At 28.8% G+C, this 17,022-nt stretch overlaps 2 protein-coding genes across 3 annotated transcripts; both read right to left on the reverse strand.

Moving 5' to 3' along the window:
* Nucleotides 1–180: 180 nt before the first annotated feature.
* On the reverse strand, nucleotides 181–7,078 carry LOC145183347 (dynein axonemal assembly factor 10-like). Of its 2 annotated transcripts, XM_080058679.2 has the most exons (9): nucleotides 6,721–7,078; nucleotides 5,874–5,974; nucleotides 3,390–3,520; nucleotides 2,067–2,168; nucleotides 1,476–1,591; nucleotides 1,009–1,143; nucleotides 834–931; nucleotides 614–746; nucleotides 181–537 (listed from the first exon to the last, which is right to left on the reverse strand). In XM_080058679.2, the coding sequence occupies exons 1-9, from the start codon at nucleotides 6,913–6,915 to the stop codon at nucleotides 463–465; spliced, it is 1,086 nt and encodes a 361-aa protein (XP_079914805.2). In that variant the 5' UTR covers nucleotides 6,916–7,078; the 3' UTR covers nucleotides 181–462. The 2 variants fall into 2 exon arrangements, with proteins under 2 accessions (XP_079914805.2, XP_089930888.1); XM_090074762.1 differs by lacking the exons at nucleotides 5,874–5,974; nucleotides 6,721–7,078 and adding an exon at nucleotides 2,730–2,784 and having other exon boundaries at nucleotides 3,390–3,483.
* A 2,216-nt stretch (nucleotides 7,079–9,294) lies between these two features.
* Nucleotides 9,295–16,997, reverse strand: LOC149876897 (b(0,+)-type amino acid transporter 1-like). The gene is made up of 10 exons (XM_090074756.1): nucleotides 16,131–16,997; nucleotides 14,571–14,696; nucleotides 12,095–12,194; nucleotides 11,124–11,168; nucleotides 10,873–10,996; nucleotides 10,403–10,506; nucleotides 10,227–10,323; nucleotides 9,973–10,128; nucleotides 9,670–9,853; nucleotides 9,295–9,550 (listed from the first exon to the last, which is right to left on the reverse strand). The coding sequence occupies exons 1-10, from the start codon at nucleotides 16,606–16,608 to the stop codon at nucleotides 9,489–9,491; spliced, it is 1,476 nt and encodes a 491-aa protein (XP_089930882.1). The 5' UTR covers nucleotides 16,609–16,997; the 3' UTR covers nucleotides 9,295–9,488.
* Between the last annotated feature and the right edge of the window lie 25 nt (nucleotides 16,998–17,022).

The raw sequence follows: 17,022 nt of genomic DNA on the forward strand, positions 1-17,022 counted from the left end.
AGGAGAAAATAAGGGGATATTTTCTCCTCCGCACGTAAAAAATCAATATTTCTAAAACACCGAAATTAAATTTAATATTTCTAAAATACCGAAAAAGCACGGTGTTTTAGAAATATTAATCACGACGCAATCTGAACCAGATTATTTAACAGAACCTCAACCGGAGTAAGAAGTTTCGTATGCTTACAAAGTTCTCATCTGATAATAATCTATTAGGTTACTAAACATATGTTTAAAAAATAAAGATGGAACAAAGTTGAAATATAGCAAACAGATACTATAAGCACAACTATATATTTTATGAAACATTGAGCTGAAAAAGTCACCAAAATACTATACTAGTTGTCTAATGTATTTTCTCGTAAAATTACATTAGTAGAAACTGGTAGTATTTCACGTGAAATATTATACTAAATTTCAACTTTTCCAAGTTATTTAAGTTCATTATTTCGAATTGATATATTATAACGTATTCAACTTTGTGACAATCAGAACACGAAGCGCTTGGTCGAAAGACGTGCAAACAGCTAGTCCAGCCTGGAATAAATTTTAATATCTAAATAAAAATGCATCATACTATAAGCTAATAATAAAAAAATCAACATGTTTATACCTTTTCAGGGCACCAGTCAAATGATGCTATAGGTTGCGTTGATAAAGTTACATTTTGTAATTTAGAAAGAGTGCCCATTACACCAACCAACATTCCGTCAGAGTCTTCAGTCGTTCGAGATGACGGATAAGAACTAAAAAAGAAAAGAGAAAAAACCGGAAATTGTTATAAAGTGCATTGAACTCGTTTAACAACTTTTAAAGTAAGATTTACAACTCACTACTTCCAGAGATTTAGTGAACCAGTTCCTCCAGTTGTCATAAAGATGTCGCGATTTTGAGGAAGGTGTTTCACAGACCAAATAGTTGAGTTATGAGCCTAGTATGAAATCAAATAAGAATGAAAACGCAACTGTGGCGTTAAAAAACTATTTCAGAGAAGTAGCATGAATTTACCGTTTGGCACATGGACGCGTATCCCTTAGTTGGATGATATGTCCGAAGGTCGAATACATGAAACTTTGACTCTAAAGTTGTTGCAACCAGCTTGTTCATTACTATGTCTCTCCTATCAAACTCCAAACCACACACCTGATAAAAATAAATTAAAAGAAAATAATAATTTGTCAAACAAACAACTCAAAAGCACAAGAGAATTAAGTCAAAAATAAATAACGGAGAAGAAGAATGCTTCTATACAACAACAACAACAACAGCAACAACAACAACAACAACAACAACAACAAAAACAACAACGATGACAACAAAGACAACTTTCTAACATCAACTATAATTAAAAAACATTTTTTTACAACTTTTTCTAACACCAACTTTAATTCGAAACTTGCAGTATAAGTTAAAAAAACAAGGTGCCACTGTTGTTGTCTTGTGGTATGAAGTAATTATGATAAAATGCAAGTTACCCCATTCTTTAGGTTTGTCTCCCATTTCAATGACATAGTTCGAAGATCAAATAACTTAACATCACCATTATCATAGCCAGCTGCAACCATTCTTTCACTCTGGTTATAGGAGTGACCTATAAAAGTAATCAATTTTCTTATCAAAAGAGAGCATATCATATTTGATTTGTCAACATTTAGAGATTTCAATAATTGCATTTATATGGCTAAGGGCAGTGGGATACAAATAGAGAACAGGTTGAGGAAGAAGATATTTATTGAGGTGACATACTTAGATAAATCATTTATCTAAACAAAAATATTTTAATTTAAAGCAAAAAAGTTTAACAAAGATTTCTAAAAAATTTAAAGTAATCACATTTACAGCAGAGACAACTTAAAATATTAATCTATAATCATTTTGTGTAGTAAACATCAAAAGAAAAGATCTTGAAAAGTACAAGAGGAAATTAAACTAAAAGTTTAAAGCCTACTATTTGTGGTAAATTGAAATAGCTTTCTTTGTAAACTGTTCACTATGATTTATTATTAAGCTTTAAGCTTTGGAGATGGCCATTATAATATTGTATTTTTAATATGAATTGTATTTACCGAAAGCAACACACCAACAGTCTCTCTTCGCTTCACCAGGGGAAGGTTCCATATTTGCAACAGGAACATCTTTTTGACGAGGGTCCCAAACTTTAACAGATCCTATGTTAAAAGAAAAAGTTTTTGTAATTCTTCCTTTAACACATTTGCTATATTTTGAAGATTATCCAAATTATCTTTCTTCAGTTCATTTAAAACCATCTTTGAATTATTTTTTGAATATTAGAAATAACATTAGTAAGCTCGTAAACTTTTGCAGAATAATTCTAGATATTATAATGGTGAACTTTTGTTTACCTCTTAAGTAATCAAGTCCTACATCAAACCTCATAGTATTTAAAACTGAGCTTGACAAAGTGGAAATATTTAATTGCTGTCAACTTTTTTCCACAGTTAAAATAGATTGGATGACTATTTGTCTTTCTTTTTCATTAAAGCTTTTGTTAATTTTGTTTTTGTGAAATAAAAGGTTTCATTGTTTCTGTTGCAACACGAATAAAATTTTGAACCAAACACATTGACTAAGTTTGATCAAACAAGTCCTGTAATACAATTTAACAAACCATGTGGTTACCCACAAGTTAAAATCCAATAATTGAACTGAATAATAACTCAATTAGAAACAGAAACATGCGTAAAAATGGTAAACAAACATCTTCTAACCTTTTAAATAAGAGTTATTTTAAATCGTCTGAAAATTAGTAAATAAGTTCCATTTCTGAAAGAAAAAATATATTAAATTTTATTGTTACACTTTTTTCTGAAAATTGTGAGCCAAATCACAAATTGTGGTTTCATATATAAGTTCTAATGCTTTCAATAAATAAAACTCAGTTTTAAGACAGAAAACACTTTTTAAATTTATGACATAAATTAACAATTACTTTAATTATTAAACATATTATTATAAATACCATTAAATATTCATTAAGTTAAAAAAAGATAAAAACTTTAGGAACATATGTTTTCAATTGGTTGAAAGTATACTTTACTCATTGGTAATTGAACTTTTATTTCATAGCATTTTAAGTAATACAACTTTCATAAAATTTATAACACACTTCAGTGTGTGTAATCAAAATCTATTAAAATAGAATGCAGCAAGTTTTAAATAAACTGGAGGCAACTTATAAGCACACTTGATGGAGGTTGTTAAATAAACAATATTGTAAACAAATTGATCGAGTTTAAAATGATCAGTAAAATGTTGAGCAAGAAGTAAAAAGAAAAAAAAAATTACACAAATTTAACCATAAATTGAATTTTCAAATAAATCAGTAATTTGCCAGTTAGCATAATGCAAAAAACCTCTATGCTATATACCATCTCTACTGCCAGTAACAATCTCTGGAGCACCCTCACCAATACCAAGACCTCCTATGCCATCTATTGAGTTTATTATTTCGTTATGTGCTTGGACTGAATAAACAGGTACTGCAGGTGATTCTAGATCCCTTAAAAAAAAAAAATTTCTTACAAAACAAAATCAAATAAAAAATGGCTTTTTCTACAAGTTAGGACAATTTCCAAATATAAACTGACCTTATCATAACTAATAAGAAGAGTGTAGTTAGTGTAAATAAGTTTCAAGTTGTTAGAAAAATTACTAACACCTTTTTAATGACAACAAAATTCTTCAAAAAGCCAAAGTGCTTACTCTTAAAACAAATAAAAAATATCAAAATCAAATAAAAACTGTGTTTGCTCAACACAAGAACTAACACTACTGGAATAAAGGGTACAACTTTTAATATGCAGACACACAGGACAAAGTGGTAAGAGGCTCTATATATCAGAGTTGATAGAGTTAGGACAATACAATGTAATTATCGAGTATTAACCAATGTTTATATCAGGCAACCAAAAAAGTTCGTGTGGTTTATCCTAATTGCCTATTTCTAAGAAATGTATTAAGAAAACTGGTTGTGCCTGTTTACTTTATGAGTCCAAGTTTGGACTCATAAAGTAAACAGGCACAAATTATCGCATCTGACACAGCCACACTCCACTTAAATTTAAAACGCACTAATAAAACTTATGAAACACACTGATTGATTCTCCTTAAAACAAGCTTTAATTTATATGCAAAATCATCCCCCCACCACAACCAGTTTTCTTAATACATTTACAAAGCTGCAGAAGCTTGTCGTAAGATATGCGCTGCTTTTGGGGAAGATACCATAGCAGAACGGACGGGTCAAAAGTGGTTTAAAAAATTTTCTTCTGGAAATAAAAACCTTGAAGATGAACCAAGATCATCGATAAGATCTGGAAGACCATCAATCGTAAACAACGAGGATATCAAGCTGGCAATTGAGCAGGACTCCAGTCATACATGTCAGGACCTTGCCTTAAGATTTAATGTGAGTGATAAACTATTTGTTTACATTTGCACCAACTTAGAAAACGTTGGAAGTTGAGCAAATGGGTACCTTATGAGTTGAGTGAAACAAACAAGCTACAGCGCTTAACCATTTGTTCTTCATTGCTATTCTGCCACAATTTAGTGCCGTTTTTTGACCGGGTAATGGCGTGCGACGAAAAATGGATTATGTACTGCAACAAAAAACAAACATATCATTGGCTAGCCAGTAACGATCCAGTACCAATGACTCCTAAACCAAGCATTAACCAACAAAAGGTTTTACTGTGTGTATGGTGGACTGCAGCAGGTATTGTTCACTATGAGTTGCTACCAAGTGGACAAACCATTACTGCTGAAATATACTCAGCCTAATTGGACAGAGTTTCCGTTGCTCTTCACCAAAAACAAGCAGCTTTGGCAAACAGAAAAGGTGTTGTATTCCACCAGGACAATGCCAGACTGCACACCGCAAAAATCAGACAGGAAACTCTAGCACATTTACAACGGGAGATTCTACCTCACCCTACGTATTCACCAGATCTTGCGCCAAGCGACTATCACCTGTTTTTGGCCCTGGATAATCATATGAGGAATCGACAGTTTTGAAATAGATAAGATCTCGAAAATGAGTTAATTCAATTTTTTAGCTACCAAACTCAAGGCTTTTATAAAAATGGAATATACCAGCTTGTTTCACGATGGGAGAAAGTTATTCTTGCTGAAGGAGACTATTTTTCAGAATAAACTGTTTTTATGTTTATTTTTTTATGGATCTGCAAAATGGCACAAATTTTTTTAGTTGCCTGATACATTTTTAAAAGTAAATGTTTAAAACATAAACACTCCCATGCACACAGAAAAACATTTACATATATAATTTTTATTTACAAGAAAATTAATTCAAAAACACTTATTTTTACTCACATAATTGCAATTAAAATCCTTAATCACTAAAATTTATTTGAATGTTGCAAGATGAGGTTTTTGAACATAAAATACAAAAAAACACATTCTTCAAATACCAAGTTTCCATAATGGCATTAGAAGTGCTAATTATTCTTTTATACATAAGAAACTTGCAGTGAAACATAAAACACTGTGCTCCAAGTATTCTTTCATATTATTTTAAAATCCTGTAAACAAAACTTTCCTTTTTTTTTTATTAGATCACTTGAATGTCTGAGCGCCCTACAACTGTAGGATTGGGGGTAAGTTCCTAAACTACTGCCTGTAACAAACAGGTAAAAATAAAACAAATCTTCTTAACTAAAACACTGAAACAAATTGTCTTTCAGGAGTTTTAAAAATGACTAAGGACAAGCCATTAAGTTAAAAATATTCAAAGCTCAGCATTTATTGTACTAAAAATAGTTAACTTTACAAGCAAACTTTATAGAAAAAAATCTAAATTTATAAACACTAATGTCAAATAATCTGAATACCAAATTCCTAATTGTCCAATAAAGTCACCAGTTGCTAAGCAACGAGATTGCAGATCAGCTGCTCCAAAGGTACCACATTTAAATGATGAGCTTTTTTCTATCTGTTAAAAAGAAAAATTGCTCAGAATAGTAATTAAAATAACATTAATTTGATAATAAAGAATTAGATATGAGCTCCTACATAAGAATTTTGGTTCATATGGGTTTAAATAATAAATTGGATCATGTGGCATTAAATGATGAATTGTTCAAATCACATGGGTTTTGATGAGTTGAATCATATGATATAAACACAAGCTTATATTTTCCAATTGAAATTTTTTGTTAAGGATCAAGATTTTTTGGCCATTGGTTAGTTAATACTAGATATTAAAATATTTTTGATGAAAAGTAAATTGCATATTGTAGAATTGTGAAATAGAAGTCTGGCACTGTTTAACAAAGGGAATTTTGGCATATTTAGCACGCAAAAATATCATTGTTAATTTTAGTTTAAAATCAACAAGTGACCTTTATTATCATTGATTCTTATAAATCAATTATTTACAATATAAATCCATGTGATTTACTTCAAGGCCCTTACTTTAACAGTAATATATAATATAAATGTATACAATTATACATAATATTTATATAAATATTACCTTTGTTTTGATTTCTAGAAAAATATGAACAAGATTTATTTTAAAGTTAAAGTTATTTTTAAATCATTGATTCAGAAATCACTTAATAGGGGGGAAAAACATAGATGCTAGATAAAATAGCAAGTTTGATTGCTGGCTATTATACCTTTAATTAGATAAAAAAAAAAAAAAAAAAAAAAAAAAACAACCAAAAATAGACTTACATCTGAGAGAAGATTCGCATCACCTTTTAGATCACTATGGGTAATTTCGTAGATTTGCATCACCCCAGATCCTTTGGCATTGGAACCAAGACAAACAAATCGAGCACTTTTTGGGACAAATTTAGCATCAAATATAGTGTAGTTTAAAGACTTGCTAACATGGGTAACTATCTGTGGATTTTTAATACTCTCCATTCTTTTATTTGAATTTTTTTCATTAACTTTTAAGGCATGCGTAGCTGAATTATATTCTTTTGTGAAACACTCATCACGCTAAGTTGTAGAGGTGATCTTTTAATAATGGCTCCATTATTAAAATATTCACATGTATCCTAGGATACACGAGACTAGTCAGTTTACTGCACCAAAGTCAAAATCCAACATTTCGAAATTAGAATAGTTAAAAACTTTGCAATAAAAACCATAAAAATTTATATGAATTTAAGTTTATTATGGCGTTTATTTAAATTCTTCCATATGGAGTAAAAAAAATTGTCTCATTTTTAAAAAAGCAAGATGTGCGGATGCAACTATTAGGTTGGAAATAATATCTTCTACACTTTCATGACATTGTACTACAAACCTCTGAATAAACACAATCAATTGACAGTAAAATCGCCATTATTATCAACAACAACTCTCCATTTATTAGGCAAGAAATGAATTCCATCCTTGAGAAGCTGCCAGGCTGCGCCTCGTAGAGTTTACGAATGTCGCGTTGGAGTTGCAAACATAATCGAAGCTCTTCTCTGGCGTGTGAAATTGCAGGGTACGAAAAAGGTGATTGGAGCGATGTCTGGAGAATATGGTGGGTGGGGCAAGATCTCCCATCTCTATAAACTTAAAACATGTTGATTTTTGCCGTGTGCCGCACAAAGTCGTGCAGAAAATGAATATTTTCATGCTGTGGCCTTTCTGCCTGAATCATTCCAGTTGGGAGGAAGAAGCTCGAAATGTTCAATGCCATATACATTCCACCATACTGACAAAATGATCTTCTTTTGATAAGGATCTAATTTGGGTTGTGGTTCTTACTTTTCAGCGTCAACCTACTGACGCTTCGTATGTGGTTTACATATAGTATCCACTTCTCATCGCAAGTGATTATGTGAAAAAACCAGTCAAAGCGCTGCTTTTTGGAGTGCAAGAATGTGCAGATCACTAAGCACATGTCATAGTTATGCTGTCAGGCTGTGGGAAAACCAAGTTCCCAACTTAAGAACCTTTCCTAATAAAAAGGCTGAGACCAAATTTGCCTTAGCCTTGGGTTTGGCATATGTTATGTTTGGCCTCTCCGACGGAATGGCCGAGCTGGAAATCGAAAAATATGGGATTTCTGATCTTACATCCTTTTCAAGTGAATCACCTGTATGTTTACATAGTTACAAGAGATTTTCTGGAAAATAGTGCACCTTTGATGCATTAAAATCATAGAACTTCCCATGTTTTGATGTAATTCATTCTTAATGAAGCAAGTGTGAAAAAAATTTCTTTCCAATCCAATAGCTGTGAATCACCGCTACAATTCATTTTTTATTAATGTCATCTTTGGTGTAAAGCCAACAACAAATCGTTGTAAATTGACAGTTTACATCCAATTAGAGAATCACTGATGTTATAGTTGTGTTAAAGCAGTAATTATACATAAAACTTTTTTAAAAAAAAGCTGTTATAAAGTAGATGATCCTCAGTTTTCTCGATGATTCAATCCTTACTTTCAGGAGCATGTGCTTGCTCATGTGGCTGCACTTACTGTCACAACCATGTGCATGTTTGTGTGGCTGCAGCAATAGCTCAACATTTTTTGTTTTTCGTTTCATAAATGTAATCATATAGATTAAAATTTTGTTTTTTCGTAAAAATATATTGCAACAATTTATGGGCAGAATGTTTATGGAGATGAAAAATGGATCCATTATGATCATAAACCCAGAAAATGATCAGCATCAATACTTAGTGAAACACCATTCTTGCAGGATGTATCCTTTTTTTTAACCAAGTATTGTTAATGTTTATAAGAAAGTAAATTTACCTTTTAATCTGGTTAATATTGTTAGTTTACCTTAGAGAGTTAATTTACCTTACTTTAAATATTATAAATTGTAGCATTTTTTTACATTATTCTATTGTAAACAAATCACATTCATGAGCTGCAATACAATAAAAATATTAGATAAAAAATTTTCACTTGAGAATCTGTAAATTAGTAAAAATGAGCTAATTGAGTTGCCTAAAAAGAAGAATTGGAAAGGAAAAAAGAGGCATAAATGAAACGATGACGATCGACGTTAATTTTTCTTAATTGATCTGGTTAATTTTGTTAATTTACCTTGAATGCATATATCTAAAAGAATACAGTTCTTTACTTTCAGAGATCATAATAAAAAAAGTAACAAAAAACAAAACAAAACAAAAAAAACATCAATTCTTTTTTGAAAGAATTTATTATATATAAATAATAATATATTTATTATATATAAATATTTATATATATATATATATATTAATAAATACCATTTTAAATAAAAAATATAATTTCACAAGATCATTTTATAATTTATAGCATTGCGTCCCTATAGATTTTTAAAAACTTTAAACAACTTAATATTTGTAAAGCCCCTTCGAAGAAAAAAAAATTAATCTTGTTTACATACAAAAAATAAAAATTAAAAAAGTTAAAACTATTTTTTTTTATAATCATAACCATAAGATGATCAACAAAAAAGGATTCATCACGATAGTATAACCAACTTCAATAGAAATCGCGCTTAAGAAGAAGTATCATCACCAGGAAGTGCGAATCCGTGTCTTGATAAAACTGTAGTTAAGTCTAAAGTGCGGAAAAAACCATGAAGCAAAGAGTTTGTAAAACTAATAGGTCTGTAATTAGCACAACTAGCACAAGTATAATTTTAAATAAAACAAAAAAAAATTAGAAATAAAAATAACCTGGAGTGTTGATGCAGACTGGCAGTTTATCCAAGACGTTATACTTCACGCACAAGTAGTAAACTGGGACACCTAATAGTATTAAAAAAAGAGCGATAATACTGCCCAGCCAATCTTCGTAGAATGGGAGTGCTGTTAAGCAAACTGAGACAATAACCATGATCACGGGAATCGGCAAGAAAACCTATGAGACAAAACCCATCTTATGTTTGTTTAACAAGATAACGTGTGAAATAATCTAAAGCAGAAAAGGTAAAAAGGGGAAAAACGTTGCAGTAAATCTTAAGGATATAAATAACTCACTTTATAAGGGCGCTTCATATCTTTCCGCGAAAATCTCAGGAATATAAGCACTATAAAACAAAGACCATAGAACAACCAAGAAGCAAAACTAAAAATCCCAACCAAGCTCTCAAACTTGCTTGCTTTTGGGATGAGCATGAGAACAGATATGATTGCCTAAACAAAATGTCACAAAAAGATAAGTTTAGATTTGAAAAAGAAGTGAATGCAAAAACACATTATAAAAGTAGGACCCCAAAAAAAATATAACTAACCATAAATAGTAGGGAAGGTAATGGAGTTTTTTGTCTAACATGAATCATTGCAAGGAACTTTGGCATGTGTCTTTCTCTTGCAGCAGCATAAACCAATCTACATTACAAAAATGTATTTCCCTTATAATATTGATAACCCTAATCATCATCCTAATAATAAATTACAACAATTGTACCTGCCGCTTGTAAATAAAAGCCCATTGACAGCACCAAAACAAGATAATCCAACAAGCACAGGTACAACAAACTTCCCTACTCCTAAGTAACTATAACCCAAATCCTGATGATAGTAAAAAAAAAAAGAAAGATGTTTATTTACTTTTTTGCCACATATAATTAACACATACTGTACAAGATCATTTTTTTTAAAATACTCCATAAAGAATGTTGTAATTATGCTGTTATGTTTATGCTATATGTTACAATTATGTTATAATTATGTTATAATTATGCTATATGTTATGGAAAGATTTTAAAACGTGATGTACTATGAGATGGTGTTATATGCTTAAACTTGTGTAGTTTATAAACTGAGTTTATTACAAAACTATTTTGTGCTGTTACATCTGATAGGTATATAAAGTGCTTAAAATGATAAAGTACATTTGTAACAATCAACTACAGTAAATATGAAAAGCAATCATACCAGTGCCACAGCAGAAGAACTTTTGATAACAATTGGACCAAGGACAGTAATATATGCAATGTTACACAACAAATAACATCCCATCACCAAAAGCATTGAAATAAAAATTGCCAATGGCATTTGTCTGAAATAATGATTTACATTGAAATGAAAACAATAAAAACAGCACTCAAAAATATCTTATTATTTCCTTGTATGTTTTAGATTTATTGTGCAGTTCTTACCTTGAAAGTTTATTATGTAGTTCTTACCTGGAAGGATTTTGCATCTCTTCAGTAACATAATTCAATGAATTCCTGCAAAATAAAAAGGTGAATGCAAACAAGAATGTAGATTTGGACAATAAAATACAGATCAAAGTTTAAAACACTTGTTTTTACCTCAACATAAGAACATTGTGTTAAAATTAGAAAAATACAAAAATCAACTCAACCCTAATTAACATTACAAATTTTTATATATGAAAATAAATATAAATAAAAAAAATTATACTGTGAACGTGAATGAATGAAGACATAAACTGATTTAATTTGATCTTGATGTAAGGGAGGATTCAAGATTTGATCTTGATGATCAAGTGAAGATTTAAACTTGGAGAAGATTTTTAAAGCTTCAAGTTAAATCAAAATAGTCAAACACCAAAGTTACTCATCATTAGAAAATAAAAGATTTTTGCTAAATTCATCCTTTATTTCTAAGACATTCTGATTAATTTTTTTTCTTCTCAATGTTTATATAGGACATTCATTTATAAAATGTTGCAAATAGTTTAAAACTTAGCTTCTAAAACTATAATTATTTATTTTAGTCAATACACAACAATTTTGTGAAAACACATTAAAATGTATGTTTATAAAAAAGTTTGCAGAAAACTATAAAAAACTTGCTCTGAAAAAATGTCATTTATAAATACAAATGAACTTTTAGTGGGAAAACGATAAAAATAAAATTCAGTGTGATATTGCTCAATTATTCCTCATTTATAAATTAAATTTTAAAAAATAACTTGTATAGCAATCTTTAATATTGTAACCAAATAAGTATAGTACTATCATCCAATTTGTACTATAAACGCCAGTCAAGTATTATGAATATACAAAATCTCAAGCAGTTTTTAATTTATACTTAATTTATGCTCAGAATAAAAGCATTTAAAAAACATGTTAATTGAAGGTAAAACTATAGAAAAAATACAGATACACAGGAAGAAAAATATATTTACCATCCATCATAAGCCCATAGACCAGAGTAAAAAGCTAAACTAAGCTGACCAGCATCACTAGTAGTGCCATTAAATGAATCATTAAAAACAGATGTGTGTCCTGTAAAAAAATTAAAATGTAACTTTTTATAATAAAATATTGGAAACTATATTTTGTTCTTAAATCTTAAAATTTTTTAGCCGATACACGTTAATATGTTACTCATAAACATAAAAAAAGAATTACAAAACAATGAAAACTTTATATACCTTTACAAAAATGAATTTGCAGTGTACATACAAATATTTCTATGCATGTTTAAATTTTAAATAATAATATAGGTCTAACAGATCTCCCAAACCTAATGAAGGGTAAATTTGTAGAATCAAGAAATATAGCAATTATTATTTATAAAAACAAAATTTGTCTGAAGATTCCACTCTTTTGATAGCATTTTTGTCAAATATATATATATATATATATATATATATATATATATATATATATATATATATATATATATATATATATATATATATATATATATATATATATATATATATATCCTGCAACTATATATATATATATAGTTGCAGGATTCAGTTTACATCATATCAAGAGTAAAGTAAAGTGAGGGTAACATAAGGGTAACATAAAGAACTAGATAACATGTTTTCACTAGCAGGGTGACCTGGCCTGACAGATGCTAAACATGTCCATATTTTTTTCACTTAAAAACTAAAATTAATAGTGATATACTTTTAAACAACTTACTAAAAAAAAAAATCTCTAGAAATTATGGCATTATAGAACAAAAAATAAAATTTTTCAAAATTTGTGACTTTTTTGGATTTTTGGACAGAACGTAAGGTCTGCACTAAAAAAGTTTTTGGTTTGAAAGCTGAAATACCACTAAGATTATACTTGATTATCACTTTTGGTCTAAATTTCTTATATATAAATTTAAAATAGTTTGTTTTAAAATATTTATCAGAAAAGTATGGGATCAAATCAAGTTTTGCTAAAACCAATGATTATTGAAATCAGTACAAAGGTAATTATTACAAACATGAAACTAAACAAAAGGAAAAGACCAGGTAAAGAATTTTAAAAAATTCAAAACATCTTAAGAGTAAAGTTAAAATTCAAGCACCTTTTTGTTTTTAAAATACTATTTTTCTTTTAGATCAAAAGAATCATTTATTTTAGTAAGTTACATCACCATACTTTTGGATTTTGGAAAATGAATCTTACAGGGACACAGGTAAAAAAATGACTAAAACCAGTTTACAATTTTTGAAATCCATCACAAGGAAGAAATTACTTAGTTGAGGAGGAATTAATCTTTGTCTTAAAAATTGTTGAGGGGGACCTTGGTCTTAAAAATCAAATAAATTTTATGGTAAATTTCAAAGTCTTTGATACACAAAAAAAGGAATTTTAACAAACAATAAAACAATCAAGAACAAGGATTTTCAATATAGCATATGCTGGACAGAATTTTCTGTATTGAAAGTGCAAAAAGATATATTAATATAAATTTTGCTAGCAGTATAATTTGGCTTTACTGTAGTTTCTAAGAAGATTTGCTTAGTTATAAAAGGAAATTTTAGTTTGAGTGTTTTTATGATAATTTGTATAACAATTTTGATGTTTATTTTGATGAACAACCACCAAATAAGCAACGCCTAATTTTGAGGTGGTACACCTGGTAATTAGACTATTTGCAGTCATCTTGATCCAGCAATAGCCATTCTGACTCAAACTAACAAAAAAAATCAAAGATTGAGAGGATATTTCTAAGAAGCTTTAAGTTAGAGATTTAAATCATAAAAAGACAACAAATTGACCCTTGATATTATTATTATTATTTTTTTTTTTTATTATTACTGTTATTGTTGTTTTTATTATTGTTAACAATAGTAATATAATATAATTCAAGCAAGATAGTCCCTCTTGCTTGAATTATATCTGAGACAAGTTGGTTTATAATTTACCTGCTGGACCAGGAGAAACCTGAAGTTCAACAGAATTGTTCAGATGTTAAATGACTAAAATATGGAGTTCTGAATGAGTCTGATAAAGCTAATTCAGTTAAAGTGTTAAAAACTAATAATACAAAATAAAAACTAATGAAACATTTGATTAAAAGATATTTATTGAAAATACTCAATTTTAACATATGCTTACTTATGCTCATGTCAACAAGGCACAAAAAGACATGATTAAAGAAAAATTATGAAATTATTTTAAAAACTTATAATACTCTATAAGAACAGTTAATTTTAATTGGACTTGAAATAATTATTACTAATATAAACTTTTGAAAGTTCTCTGTGTAAGCAATATTCTTATAAACACAATATTCTTTTTAAAAAAAATTTCAAAAAAGTCATCAAATGATTTTTAAAATAATTGGAAAACAAGAAATTATACAAGATTTAAATAATTTCTTTAAAAAAAAATAGTTTAAAGATTTAATGCAATAAAAAATACCTTTCCCAAGCTCAATAAACCCAATAACTATCAACATGGCCACACACGATAATTTTGCAAATGTGAATAGGTTTTGGATGACAACAGCCAGCTTTACACTGAAGCAATTAACAAATGTGATCAGAGCTAAAAAAAAAAAATGGAATAAATATATATAGAAATACTACTACTAATACTGTTGTTAACAATAATAAAAACAACAATAACAATAACAATAATAATAATAAATAATAATAATAATAATAATAATAATAATAATAATAATAATAATAATAATAATAATAATAATGATAATATAATAATAATAATAATAATAATAATAATAATAATAATAATAATAATAATAATAATAATAATAAAAATAATGATAATAATAATAATATTAATAATAATAATAATAATAATAATAATAATAATAATAATAATAATAATAATAATAATAATAATAATAATAATAATAAAGTGATACTAGATCATCATTCATTAAACTGTATGTACTACTCAGTGCATAAACGCGGGACTTTAAAAACTTCTAAAAATTATTTTCTCCAATATTTTTAGTCTTCACGGTGTTCCATTTGTAAGCTAATTGCAAATCATATTTTTTTTGGTATTAGAATATTCAAATGCCATTTAACAATTTGGAGAGATGACATCTTTTACTCTTCTAAGTAACTAACCCACTTAGAGAAATCATTAACAAATATCAAGGAAAAGATATTGCAGTACCAGATATACCAATGACCCTTTTTAAGTTGAGAAATGGAGGAATAGAAAAATAAGAAGCTTGAATAAGATAATTCAATCAAATGAAATAGAAAATTAAATCTAAGCTTGTTATTGCCTAAAATGACTTCAAGTGCTTAAATAAAAATATACATGGTCCAATATTTCACTTCTGAATGCTAGTTTAAAAACTTTTGAACATATCACATAGGTTTATGTTTGTACACCCTTGTCCAAGTAGTTTAATACTTTTTTCAATACCCTGTGCATATAGGATTCTACACCTCTTGCTTCTTGCTAAGTATTTCAAGCTCTTGTTATTCAATTGTTGAACGGCCTTGCATAACATCAGAAGAATTTTTAAGGAAGTTTATATTTTTTTCTAGAAGCTTCCATAACCTTTTGGAATTTTTCACATACTTTTTATGAACAAATAAAATGTACCTTCAAACTTGTCTCAAACATTTTTCAAATGGTTTATATGGTTTAGTATGACTGTTTTAACTACTTTTGAGATAATGAATAATACGTACAAATATTAAGGTAAAATTGAGTGAACTTTGATTACATTTCTATAAGGGAAATCCATACTTCATGCTGAAATATTATATATCTCTATACTAATCTAGAACTTTATAAAATCAGCTTACAGATCAACTTGCATTTAAAAAAATGGCAGATAAATTGTGATTAATAGACAATAAAATTTAAAAATCTCAAAGCTTTAAAACTTAAGACTATAATCAAGCTAAAAAAAATTTAGTAATGACTGTAAACCATAGGGAATGTTAAAAATCAGATTGTATCAATTTATAAAGTAATAGTAAGGCTTACCAATACAGAAAAATGCCAGCAACTTAATAACGTAATCAGGAGCAGTTTCTTTATAAAACGGTTGCACGACATATTGTGCAAATGTCATTGCAATGATTGCACCTGCAGATGGTCTTATCACCAGAGTGGCTGTCCATGAAAATAAAAAAGCAGGTATAGGACCAAATGCCTCAAGTAAATAGGCATATTCTGCTCCTGATCGAGGAATAGATGTACCCAATTCTCCATAACAAAGAGCTCCAAGCAAAGAAATTAGTCCTGAGAGAACCCATACTATTAAAGAAAGACCAATTGAACCTGATTTGATCAAAACGCTGCTTGGAGATAGGAATATACCACTTCCAATGATACTTCCAACAATTAAACCAACCCCGCCGAAAACCGAAACACTTTTTTCAAGCTTCACGTTGGATTGTTTAGAATCATGTTCGTTGACAGTGTTGAGAGCAACTAGTTCTTGATCATTTTCATCTTTCATTTTAGGTTGTTGTTGTTGATTTTTTGAAATTAATTCGGGAACAGAAGAAATAAGTCTAGCTGATATATTACTATATATAAATAGAATAACTGAAAGTAATGAGTCTTTTATGCTTATTTGCTATTCGTACTTTTTACTTATACAATGTTATGAGGGAATTGCACCAAGTCTACACATAACTAGTATACATCGCATGTTAACCATTTGAATGTGCATTCATCGAATTATTTCCATTTCACTTTATAGTGAAAATTTTATTCTGAACTGCGCAGAAGTAAAAGCTTTATCAGTAAAATGTTTCATTGAAACTCATTTTTTATTTACAACGAATTTATAAACTCAGTAGTATCCGTTGCCGCGCGGTGTTATCAATTCATTGAAATTTGAATGTGACCAAAATTAATTATTCATAAT

This window comes from Hydra viridissima, unplaced genomic scaffold, assembly GCF_058129835.1.
Source record: "Hydra viridissima isolate aposymbiotic clone 2 unplaced genomic scaffold, HvirCarnegie_v1 scaffold_17, whole genome shotgun sequence".
NCBI classification, from domain to species: domain Eukaryota; kingdom Metazoa; phylum Cnidaria; class Hydrozoa; order Anthoathecata; family Hydridae; genus Hydra; species Hydra viridissima.

Excerpts from the sequence above, each read along its gene's own strand:
- LOC145183347 (XM_080058679.2), bottom strand. The coding sequence starts at position 6,915 with ATGGAGAGTATTAAAAATCCACAGATAGTTACCCATGTTAGCAAGTCT. Across the intron at positions 5,975-6,720 it reads ATGCGAATCTTCTCTCAGAT|ATAGAAAAAAGCTCATCATT; the intron begins GTAAGTCTATTT and ends TCTTTTTAACAG. Across the intron at positions 3,521-5,873 it reads ATTGGACAATTAGGAATTTG|GGATCTAGAATCACCTGCAG; the intron begins GTATTCAGATTA and ends TTTTTTTTTAAG.
- LOC149876897 (XM_090074756.1), bottom strand. The coding sequence starts at position 16,608 with ATGAAAGATGAAAATGATCAAGAACTAGTTGCTCTCAACACTGTCAAC. Across the intron at positions 12,195-14,570 it reads GTTTATTGAGCTTGGGAAAG|GACACACATCTGTTTTTAAT; the intron begins GTATTTTTTATT and ends ATTTTTTTACAG. Across the intron at positions 10,507-10,872 it reads GTTCTTCTGCTGTGGCACTG|GATTTGGGTTATAGTTACTT; the intron begins GTATGATTGCTT and ends TACTATCATCAG.